General features: G+C 43.1%; 1 protein-coding gene across 3 annotated transcripts in view; it reads left to right on the plus strand.

Annotated features, from left to right (window-relative positions):
- The first annotated feature begins 12,697 nt into the window (after nt 1-12,697).
- The window catches only part of LOC122562876 (SWI/SNF-related matrix-associated actin-dependent regulator of chromatin subfamily B member 1-A), a 33,841-nt gene continuing 33,628 nt past the window's right edge, over nt 12,698-12,910 (plus strand). For 2 of the 3 annotated variants that reach the window (XM_043716184.1, XM_043716185.1), the window contains exon 1: nt 12,700-12,805. In XM_043716184.1, coding sequence (XP_043572119.1) covers nt 12,722-12,805 — 84 coding nt within the window. In that variant the 5' untranslated portion in view covers nt 12,700-12,721. Of the gene's footprint in view, nt 12,806-12,910 lie in introns of all 3 variants that reach the window. The other variant, XM_043716182.1, reaches the window with a different exon arrangement.

Below are 12,910 nucleotides of genomic sequence, written 5' to 3' on the forward strand. Positions count from 1 at the left end.
CCAGCCATGATACCCATGTCCCACAAAAGAATAAATGAAAAAAAACAAGGTCTTTCAGTTCCTGAATTTCATTGCTAGCTCTCTGTAAACCAATCCTGTTAGTCCCATTTTCCCACTTGATTTCTGTCGTCCAACAGGTTTATTTCCTGCAAAATGTTTGTGGAACTGGAGCTGGATATCAAGACAAATTGCCAGTAATTTGGCTGTTAATTGAATATTTGGTTTTATAAATAGATTATAAAATCAAGGAAACTATGTCTGAAGTTCGTGGGTTGAGCAGGATTTGAGTACAAAAATCTAGACTGGCTCTAGTATAGTATGGAGGGGATGCCAGATGAGACATGGAAGATCCCATTTGAATATTTTGAAGAAGAACAGAGTGTTATCACAATGTCCTGGCCAATATTTATCCCTCAATCAACATCACAAGAGATTATCTAATCATTATCACAATGATGTTTGTGAGAGCTTGCTGCATGCAATTTGCTGCTGTGTTTCCTACAATACACCAGTTATTACATGGTAGAAGTACTTAATTGGCCATAAAGTGTTTTGGAGCATCATGAGATTCTGAAAGGTGCTTTATAATGCAAGGATTTCTTTTTTATGTTCAAAAGGCATAGAGACAATAAGTAAGATTCAGCTAAAGTGTAGTGCAGCACCGTTGAGAATGTTGAAAAGATCTTGAAGAAGGTGAAATCAAGACTTAATAGAATGATAGCTGAAAATGTGTTGCTGGAAAAGCGCAGCAGGTCAGGCAGCATCCAAGGAACAGGAGAATCGACGTTTCGGGCATAAGCCCTTCTTCAGGAATGAGGAAAGTGTGTCCAGCAGGCTAAGATAAAAGGTAGGGATGAGGGACTTGGGGGAGGGGTGTTGGAATTGCGATAGGTGGAGGGAGGTCAAGGTGAGGGTGATAGGCTGGAGTGGGGTGGGGGCGGAGAGGTCAGGAAGAAGATTGCAGGTTAGGAAGGCGGTGCTGAGTTCCCTTATTAGAATGATACACAAACAAAATACTGCAGATGCTGGAAATCTGCAAGAAAACAAAACAATGCTCGGCAGGATATGTGGAGAGAGAGAGAGAGAAAGAGAGAGAAATCTTTTAGCGGGAGTTCATCAATCTTGCTGAGTACATCTAATTAAAGAAGTGATTATAAAGGAGCATGAAATCATCAAAAGACTAAATCTGGAGAGACAATATAAATGAGCATTCAGATGGTCTGGGAGGTGACATGAGATAAAAGAAATTTAAAAGGCATTTGGACAGGTACATGGATAGGAGAGGTTTCAAGGGATAAGGGCCAAATGCAGGCGAATAAAACTAGTTCAGTTTAGGAACTGTGTTCAGCATGGATGGGTTAGGCCAAAGGGCTAGTTTCCATATTGTATGCATCTATGATTCTAAGGCGAGAGGACAGTTTTGATGCGTGGGACAGCTAGTGCCACAGGTACAGCTTACCCAATAAATATTGGTGTCCTGATGGCAGAGAGGGATTAGGTGTCTCCTGTCTTGGGACCTGTGCCCATCAAAAACCACTCCCCAGGAATAGAACATAGAACCTTACAGTGGAGTACAGGCCCTCTGGCACTTGATGTTGCACTGACCTGTGAAACCAATCTGAGGCCTCTTTAACCTACACTATTCCATTATCTTCCATATGTTTATCCAGTGATCCTTTAAATGCCCTTAATGTTGGTGAGTCCACTACTGTTGCAGACAGGCATTCCAAGCTCTTACTACTCTTTGAGTAGAGAACCTATCTCTGACATCAGTCCTATAGCTTTCACCCCTCAATTTAAAGCTACGTCCCCTCGTGCTAGCCATCACCATCTGAGGAAAAAAGCTCTCACGGTCCACCTATCTAATCCTCTGATCATCTAGTATGTCTCTATTAAGTCACCTCTTAACCTTCTCTCTAACGAAAACAACCTCAAGTCCCTCAGCCTTTCCTCTTAAGACCTTCCCTCCATATCAGGCAACATCCTGGTAAATCTCCTCTGCACTCTTTCAAATGCTTCCACATCCTTCCTATAATGCAGTGACCAGAACTGTATGCAATACTCCAAGTGCGGCGTTTTATACAGCTGCAACAAAATACCTTCATTCTCTCCCTCCATCCACATTGCTCACCCTGGGTTCCCAATTCCCTGTACTGATGTCTCCCAGGCTGGCCCACTGAGACCCCAGTCTGACCTTGTTTTGGGATCTGGCTCCTCTGCCAGCAGGAGACTGCCAGCAATACCAGTAGTGACCATTGTTCTGGGGGAGGGGGGGCGTGGAGGAGGCAGTACTGAATCAAGAGTATTGTCAGCTATTTAATTGGCTGACTGCTATCTGAGGCCACATATCCTCCTGGATTAGATAGAAGCCAATAAAAGGCCCAATGGCTGCCAAAGTACTGTAGGGTGACCAGGCTGTACACAACCTCAGCAAGTGCAAAGATTTCTAAAATGTTCAAAAGCTGTTAGTCAATGTAAGTCACAACACTAAACATGAAAACAGAGTATGGTATTTTCTTTTATATTTTCAATGTATTATGTCACATTTGACAATTGGAAAAGCATTGTGAATCATGCCAAAAAATTACACGATGCTGGAAAATATAAAAGCCAATGAATGAATCACTGCATTAAAACACCTCTCCATTAAATAACAGCATCTAACTTTGGCATCTGAAAGTGTCACAATGTTTTATACTGACCTTTCAAAATGTTCCCAATACCTCAGCAGGATTCTCCCAGTGATCTCAGGCTCTCCAAGGAAATATGTTTTTTTTTAGGGCTTACAAAATTCACACAATTTTCATTTGGTCCTTTCAACAGCCAACCTGACCTTGGAAGAAGTATGTGTACATTCTGCATTTAAGAACTTCTGAACTGACCAAAAGGTCAGAGAGAATTGTATGGGTTTTTTTTCCCAACAAGAAAAAGTTCAGCATTTTAAAACCAAATTCACACCTCCATTGGGAGATGGAAATCTTAGAATCATAGCATCCCTACAGTTCAGAACGAGACTGTTTGGCCCATTGGGTTTGCACCAACACTGCAAAAAGCATTCCATCCAGACCTACTTCTGACCTTGTGCCTGTAAAGCCTCATTTACCATGGCTAATCCACCCAACCTGCACATCCTGGACAGTACGGGGTAATTTAGCACAGCTCATCCACCCAACTTGCACATCGTTGGACTGTGGGAGGAAACCAGAGCACCCGGAGGATATCCACACAGACACAAGGAGAACATGCAAACTCCACACAGTCACCTGAGGTTGGAAACAAACCCAGGTCCCTGATGCTGTGAGGCAGCAGTGCTAACCACTGAGCTACTGAGTCACCCTTTGTTCTAGAGATCTTGCTAGGTTTTACAATTATGAAAAGTTTGTCTCTATTTATCAGAGCAATAAACTAACCTGTTCCTTTTTGTCCTTCCTGAGAATCACCTTTAATTGCAATGACTGTCTTTGAAACACTTACCCTTTTATGACAAGAATGAAATATGGCCTCCTATGACCCATTTCTTGTTCAATCCAGGATAACCACATACCATGTTAACTGGAGACACACACAAGCCAATAGGAAACATCTAAACACACGTTGACTGGAGACACACATGTCAACAGGAGATATCGACACACGTGTTGACTGGAGACATCTAAACAAATGTTGACTGGAGATACATACATATCAACTGAAGACTGGAGACAGTTTCACATACGTCAACCAGAAATACATAAATGTCAACTGGAGATATCTACACACATAGAAAAATAGAAAATAGGTGCAGGAATAGGCCATTCGGCCCTACGAGCCTACACCTCCATTTAGTATGATCATGGTTGATCATGCAATTTCAGTATCCCGCTCCCGTTTTTTCTCCAAATCCCTTGATCCTTTAACCGCAAGTGCCATGTCCAGCCTCTCTTGAATATATTTGATGAACTAGCCCCAATAGCTCTCTATGGTAGAGAGTTCTAATGGTTCACAACTCTCTGAGTGAACAAGTTCTTTCTCATCTCAGTCCTGACAGGCTTACCCTTTATTCTTAGACTGTGACCCCTAGTTCTGGACTTCCTCAGCATCAGGAATATGTCACACATGTCAATTGGAGACACAGATACATTAACGGGAGATACCTGCACACATGTCAAATGGAGACACCCACACATATGTTGACTGGAGACACACATGACAACAAGGAGACACCTAGACATATGTCACTTGGCGATACCTACATGCAAGTCGCCTGGAGACACCTACACATATATTGACTAGAGATCCCTGCACCCATGTTTACTGCAGATACCCACATGCATGTTAACTGAAGATACCTATACATATGTTGACTGGAGACACCTACACACATGTCAACTGGGATACCTACACATACTTTCCTAGGTATATCTACAGACCTATCAACTGGATATACCACACACATGTTATTGCAGAGACCCACACATATATTGACTTGAAACTCCTACTTGACTGGTGACACCTATACACATGCTGATTTGATATACTTATACAAATGTCGACTGGGGACACCTACACACACGTTGACTTGAGATATGTGCACACATGTCGACTGGGGATACCTACACACTGAATCCACCTAACACTCTTCAACCTTCCCTCAGGAGTCAAGATTAGACAAAATAAAATTAAGGTCAATTAACATTGTACACTCTTTCATATATTTTAAAAGAAGTACAATCCATGAAAATCCATTCAAAATCTTTTAAACCTCAACAAGTAGACAGGGTGGTTAAAATGGTGTTTAGCACGCTTTCCTTCATTGTTTAGACCTTCAAATATAGGAGTAGGGAGGTCATGTTGAGACCGTTGGTGAGGCCTCTTCTGGAGAACTGTTTACAGTTCTGTTCGCCATGCTAGAGCAAGGATTTTATTAATTTGGAGATTGTTGAGAACAGATTTACCAGGATGTTGCCGGGAATGTAGGGCTTGAGTTACAAAAATTGGCTGGAAAGAACATAGAACATAACAACGCAGTACAGGGCCTTCGGCCCTCGATGTTGCACCAACCTGTGAAATTAATCTGATGCCCATCTAACCTATACCTAAATGCCCTTAATGTCAGTGAGTTCTACGACTATTGCAGGCAGGCCATTTCACACCCCTACTACACTGAGTAAAGAAACTACCCTGATATCTGTCCTAAATCTGTCACCTCCCAACTTAAAGCTACGTCCCCTTGTGTTAGCCTTCGCCATCCAAGGAAAAAGGCTCTCACCCTATCTAACCCAATGATTATCTTATCCGTCTCGATTAAGTTACCTCTCAACCTTCTTCTCTCCAACGAAAACAGCCTCAGTTACCTCAGCCTTTCCTCATAAGACCTTCCTTCCATACAAGGCAACATCCTAGTAAATCTCCTCTGAACCCCTTCCAAAGCTTCCCCATCCTTCCTATAATGTGGTGACCAGAACTGCACGCAATATTTCATGTGAGGCCTCACCATAGAACATTGAACATAGAACAGTACAGTACAGCGCAGGCACTTCGGCCCTCGATGTTAGGCTGACCTTTTATCCTACTCTAGGATCAAACTAACCTGCATATCCTTCATTTTACTATCATCCATGTGCCTATCCAATAGTCGCTTAAATGTTCCTTTTTTAGGAGAAAGTGAGGACTGCAGATGCTGGAGATCAGAGCTGAAAAAAATGTTGCTGGAAAAGCGGAGCAGGTCAGGCAGCATCCAAGGAGCAGGAGAATCGACGTTTCAGGCATAAGCCCTTCTTCAGGCTTCCTTTTTTAGTACATGAATAGGAAAGGTTTGGAAGGGATATGAATCAAACATAGGCAGGTGGGGCTATTTTAGTTTGGGAACATGAGTCATGTGGGCCTGAACAAGTTGGACTGAAGGGTCTGCTTCCATAAAAAAAACAAAACCTCGATGCTGTAAATCAGAAACAGAACCAGAAGTTGCTTGAAAAGCTCAGCATGTCTACTTCCATGTTGTATGACTCTATGACTCTTTGACTATGACTATATGACAGCATACAAGCTCAGCAGCTAAAGGTAACAGGCAAGGCAAATGACCTACACTTGGGAAATAAGGCAGGGCAGGTGACCAAGGTGTCGGGGGGGTGAACACAGTGAGGGAGCATTTTGGGGCCAGTGACCATTATTCTATTAGTTTTAGAATAGTGATTGAAAAGGACAGACCATACCTAAAAGTTGAAGTTCTAAATTGGAAGAAGGCCAATTTTGAAGGAATTAGGCAAGAACTTTCAAACGTTGATTGGAGACAGGTATTTGCAGATAAAGGGATTGCTGAAAAACAGGAAGCCTTCAAAAATTAGATACCGAAAGTCTACAAACAATATGTTCCTATTAGGGTGAAAGAGAAATTGAGATCTTGGTTAAGAAAAAGAAGGAAGCATATGTCAGGTACAGACAGCAGAGATCAAGTGAATCCCCAGAAGGGTATAAAGGCAGTAGACCATAGAACATAGAAAGCTGTGGCTTTCCCTGGTATGCCACCACCCCCCTCCCCCCGTTCCCCCCCTTTCCCCACCATCTCCAACAGTATCCAAAACAGTATACTTATTATTGACAACAATGGCCACAGGGCACCCTGCACTGTCTGCCTATTCCCTTTCCCTCTCCTGACAGTCACTCAGCTACCTTTGTCCTGTAACTTAAGTCTGACTACCTCCCTATCAGCCCTCTCTATCACCCCCTCAGCCTCCCGAATGATCCAAAGTTCATCCAGCTCCAGCTCCAGCACCAGCTCTCTAACGCAGTATGTGAAGAGCTGGAAAATCAGGAGGATAAAAAGTGGACATGAGATAGCTTTGGCAAATAGGAGAATCCAAAGTGATATTACATATACATTAAGGACAAAAGTGTAACTAGGGAGAGAAAAGGGCCCCTTAAAGATTTGCAAGGCCACCTATGTGTAGAACCGCAAAAGAAAGGGAGATACTAGGTGAGTATTTTGCATCAGTGTTTACTGTGGAGAAGGATATGAAAGATAGAGAATGTGGGGAAATAAATAGTAACATCTTGGAAAATGTCCATGTTACAGAGGAGGAGGTGCTGAATGTCTTAAAATGCTTAAAGATGGATAAATCCCCAGGCTCTGATCAGATGTATCCCAGAAGTCTGTGGGAAGCTCAGGAAGTGATTGCTGGGTCCTTTGCTGAGACATTTGTATCATTGATAGCCAAAGGGGATGTGCTAGAAGACTGGAGGTTGACTAAATTGGTGCCACTATATAAGAAAGGTGGTAAAGAAAAGCTAGGGAACTATAGACTGGTGAGCCTGACATCAGTGGTGGGCAAGCTGTTGGAGGGAATCCCAAGAGACAGGACTTACATGTATTTGGAAAGACAAGGACTGATTAGGCACAGTCAGCATGGTATTGTGTGTGGAAAATTGTGTGTCACTAACTTGATTGATTTTTTTTGTAGAACTAATGAAGAGGATGGATAAAGGCAGAGCAGTGAACGTTATCTATATGAAATTCAGTAAGGTGTTCGTTAAGGTTCTTCATGGTAATCTGGTTAGCAAGGTTAGATCACCTGGAATAGAGGGAGAACTAGATATTTGGATACAGAACTGGCTCAAAGGTAGAAGACAGAGTGTGGTGGTGGAGGGTTGCTTTTCAGACTAGAGGCCTGTGACCAGTGTTGTGCCATGAGGGTCAATGCTGGGTCCACTGCTTTTCATTATTTATATAAATGATTTGGATGTAAACATAGGAGGTATAGTTAGTAAGTTTGCAGATGACACAAAAATTGGAGGTGTTGTGGACAGTGAAGAAGGCTACCTCAGACTGCAATAGGAGGTATTGATCAGATGGGCCAATGGGCTGAGGCGTGGCAAATGGAGTTTAATTTAGATAAATGTGAGGTGCTGCATTTTGGAAAGGCAAATCAGAGCAGTACTTATCACTTAATGGTAAGATCTTAGGGAATGTTACTGAACAGAGACATCTTTAGGAGTGAATTTATAGTCCCTTAAAAGTCACAGGTAGATAGGATAGTGAAGAAGGCATTTGATATGCTTGTCTTTATTGGTCAATGCATTGAGTGTAGGAGTTAGGAGGTCATGTTACAGATGCACAGGACAGTGGTTAGGCCTTTTTTGGAATAATGTGTGCAATTCTGGTGTCCCTGCTACAGGAAGGATGTTGTGAAACTTGAGAGGGTTCCGAAAAGACTTACAAGGATGGTGCCTAGGTTGGAGGGTTTGAGCTATAGAGTAGATTAGATTACTTACAGTGTGGAAACAGGCCCTTCAGCCCAGCAAATCCACACCGACCCGCTGAAGCGCAACCCACCCATACCCCTACATTTACCCCTTTACCTAACACTATGGGCAATTTAGCATGGCCAATTCACCTGACCTGCACATCTTTGGACTGTGGGAGGAAACTGGAGCACCCGGAGGAAACCCACACAGACACGGGGAGAATGTGCAAACTCCACAGTCAGTCGCCTGAGTCGGGAATTGAACCCAGGTCTCTGGTGCTGTGAGGCAGCAGTGCTAACTACTGTGCCACCATGCCACCCACAAAGGGAGGGAGACTGACTAGCCTAGGGCTATTTTCTCTGCAGCATTGGAGGCTGAGAGCTGACCTTGTAGAGGTTTATAAGATCATGAGAGGCATGGATATTTTCCCTGGGGTAGGTGGGTCCAAAACTAGAGGGCATAGGTGAGGGGGAAACATTTAGAAGGGATCTAAAGGGCAACTTTTTCACAAAGAGTGTGGTATGTGTATGAAATGAGCTGCCAGAGGAAGTGATGGAGGTTGGTACAAATGGAGACTGAAGAAGGGTTATGCCCAAAACATCAACTTTCCCTCTCCTTGGATGTTGTCTGACCTGCTGTGCTTTTTACAGTGCCCATTTTATCAAGGCCAATACAATTACATTTAAAAGGCATCCGAATAAGGGTATGAATAGGAAGGGTTTGGTCAAGTCAAAAGTCAAGAGTAGCTTTATTTGTCATTTCTACCATATACAACTGATATGTAAAAAATGACACAGTGTTCCTCCAGGACCAAAGTGCTAGATGGACAGCACAAACTACATGATCATACACAGTGTGGCATAAAGTGCATAAGAAGTGCAAAATACACAAGCCAGCATAGTGATTCCTGACACGTCAAGACAATAGGCACAGTAATGTACAAATTCCGATGGACTAGAGTCTGATCATAGAGTGTTAAGGAGCCTGATGGCTTGGGGGAAGAAACTGTTGCACAGTCTGGCCGTGAGAGACTGAATACTCTGGTATCTTTTGCCAGATGGCAGGAGGGATGTGTGGGGTGAGGGATGTGTGGGATCTTCCACAATGCTTTTAGCCTTTTGGATGCAGCGTGTGGTGTAAATGTCTGTAATGGAGGGAAGAGGGACCTTCACTATCAGTGAACCTCTCTGCTGTCCTCACTATCTATTGCAGGGTCTCAGGATCCGAGACAATGCAATTCCTGAACCATGCAGTGATGCAGCAGCTCAGGTACTCTCAATGAACCCTTTGTAGAATGTAGTGAGGATGGGGGGTGGAAGGTGTGCTTTCCTCAACCTACCCTGAAAGTAGAGATGCTGCTGGGCTTTCTTGGCTGTGGAGCTGATGTTAAGGGACCAGGTGAGATTTTTTGCCAGGTGGATGCCAAGAAATTTGGTGCTATTCATGATCTCCATGGGGAGTCATCGATGTCCAGTGGACAGGGGTCACTCTGTGCCCTCCTGAAGTCAACAACAATCTCTTTCGTTTTGTCCACATTCAGAGACAGATTGTTGGGTCTGCACGAGTCTGTTAGCCGCTGCACCTCCTCTCTGATTGCTGACTCGTTGTTCCTGCTAATGAGATCCACTACAGTCAAATCATCAGCGAACTTGATGATGTGATTTGACCTGTGCATTGCTGCACAGTCGTGTCAGCAGGGTTAACAGCAGTGAACTGAGCACACAGCCTGGGGGACCCCCGTGCTCATTGTGATGATGTTGGAGATGGTGTTCTCAATCCGGATTGACTGACGTCTCCCAGTCAGGAAGTCCAGGATCCAGTTACAAAAGGAGGTATATAGGTCCAGCAAACTCAGCTTTCCAATCTGGTGCTGAGGAATGATTGTGTTGAGTGCAGAACTGAAGTCTGTGAACAGTAGTCTGACATAGGTGTCCTTCTGCTCCAGGTGGGTGAGGGCCAGATGTAGGATGTGAAAATGGCATCATCTGTTGAGCGGTTGGGATGATACGTGAACTGCAGGGTGTCTACTGAGGGGTCAGCAGAGTCTTAATATGTGTCATCACAAGCCTTTCAAAACCTTTCATGAGGATGGGTGTTAACACAATGGGGCGGTAGTCGTTGAGACCGGATGCTGACGATTTCTTTGGCACGAGGATGATGGTAGCAGCCTTGAAGCATGTTGAAACTATGGCGCAGCTCAGGGAGATTTAAAGATGTCTGTGAGAACATCTGCCAGTATGTCAGGACATCCTCTGAGTGCTCTGCCAGGGATGTTATCTGGTCCAGCAGCCTTACTTGGTCAGCAGTTTTAGAGGTTTAGAAGGACATGGGCCAAATGCTTGCAAATGGGACTAGACCTATTTAGGATATCTGGTCAGCATGGATGATTTGGACTGAAGGGTCTGTTTTCATGCTGTATATCTCTCTAACTCTATGACTCTAAATGGAATGCTAGTCTTTATTTCAAAGGGAATGCAGTATAAAAATAGGAAGGTCTTGTTAAAACTATAAAAAAATCTCTCATCAGACCATTGCCAAAATATTATGAACAGTTTTGGTTCTCTTATCTAAAGGAAGTTATACTGGCACTGGGACACTCTAGAGAAGGTTCACAGGGTTTATCCAAGCTTTTGGGAAGAGGTTGAGTTGGTTGGACTTGTATTCTTTGGAGTTTAGGAAAATGAGAGGACTCTTTATTGAAACATATAAGAACCTTTGGAAGCTTAACAAGGTAAATGCAGTAGGTTGATTCCTGTTGTGGGAGAGTGTAAGACCAGGAGGCATAATCTCAGAGTAGGGAGTTTCCAGTTAGGATAGAGCTGAGGAGGAAATATTTCTCACTGATGGTAGTAAATCTGTAGAAATCTTTACCACAGAAAACTGTAGGGGCAGGTTGTTAAATATATTCAATGCTGATTGAGATTTTTCATCAGTAAGGAAATCAAGAGTTATGGGGAAAGTCAGGAAAGCGGACATTTATCAGATCAGCCAAGATTTCATTGAATGGTTGAACAGTCTTAATGGGCCAAATGTTCTTACTTATTATGTTCAGTTTTGGGATTATTATGGGATTTTGGGGCTTTCTGATCAGCATTATTATAGGATGCTTCAGGACTTTCTAGGATGTTTCTGTCTGATTATTATGCCATGATTAGGGATTAAAATGGGCTTTCTCGTGATTTTTCTTGATTATAATTTGCTGTTTGGGGGTGGTGTTCTGATTGGATTATTATGGGATGTTTGGAGAATATTGTGGATTTTTGTGATGTATGATTATTACAGAATCATAGAATCCCTACAGTGTGGAAGCAGGCCATTCAGGCTATCAAGTCCACACTGACCCTCCAAAGAGTATCCCTTGCAGACCCATTCTTCTACCCAATCCCTGCAACCTTACATTTCCCATGACTATGCCACCTGGTCTAGACATCTGTGGACACTATGGGTAATTTATCATAGCCAATCCACCTAACCAGCACATCTTTGGTCTGTTGGAGCAAACCAGGGCACCTAGAAGAAACCCACACAGACACGGGGAGAATAAGCTACCTTCACACAGATAGACACCTGAGGGTGGTATTGAATCTGGGTCCCTGGCACTGTGAGGCAGAACTGCTAACCACTCGCTATCATGCCATTATCAAGGGATTATTATGGGATTTTTGTGATTATTATGGTACCTTTGGAAATTATTACAGGACATTTGAGGATTATTATGGACTCCTTTCGGAATTTCTACAGGACGTTTTTGGGTTACTATGGATTATTGTTTGGGGGATGTTTCTGATTGGGATTACTATGAGATGTTTGTGGATTATTCTGGGCTGCTTTGGAAAGTTTTCTAGGATGTTTATGTGATTAGTGTGGACTGTTATTTTGGGGAGGTTCTGATTTGGATCAGTATGGGATGCTTTTGTGATTATCACGGGCTGCTTTTGAGATTATTATGAACTGTTATTTGGGGAGGTTCTCATTTTGATCATTATGGGATGGTTTTGTGATTGTTATACAACACTTTTAAGATTATTATGGATTGTTTTTGTGTGGTGTTTCAGATTTGGATCATTATGGAATGTTTCTGCGATTTTTATAGGATATTTTTGTGCTTATTATGAACTGTGATGAGAGATTCTGACATGGATTATTATGGGATGGTTGGTGATTGTTATGGACTGTTTTTGCGAAGGATGGGTTATGATTGGGATTATTATGGGATGTGTTGTGATCGTCCTGGGATTTTTTAATGAGTATTATGGACTATTATTTGAGGAGGACACTGATTTCAATTATTTTGGACATGTGGTGATTATTATGGACTGTAATGGGAGAGAAGTGTCTGATTTGGATTATTATGGAACATTTGATGATTATTCTGGGATGTTTTTGTTACTGAGGATCTGATTTGGATTATTATGGGATGTTTGATTATTATGGGATGTCTCTGGCCTGTGTGCTGGGATGTTGGACTCTGACGCATGCGCAGTGCCGGCGGAGGGGCAAGATGGCGGCGAGTAAAACGTTCGGCCAGAAGCCGGTGAAATTCCAGCTGGAGGAGGCGGGAGAGTGGTACATGATCGGCTCAGAGGTGAGATACAGCCCGGGAACGACTGTCACTGACAAGGGCCCGCAAAACGAGAGCTCAGCCCCACAGATACCACCTTCATTCACCCCGTTCCAGCCTCAGATAGCT

Source organism: Chiloscyllium plagiosum, chromosome 25, assembly GCF_004010195.1.
Source record: "Chiloscyllium plagiosum isolate BGI_BamShark_2017 chromosome 25, ASM401019v2, whole genome shotgun sequence".
NCBI classification, from domain to species: domain Eukaryota; kingdom Metazoa; phylum Chordata; class Chondrichthyes; order Orectolobiformes; family Hemiscylliidae; genus Chiloscyllium; species Chiloscyllium plagiosum.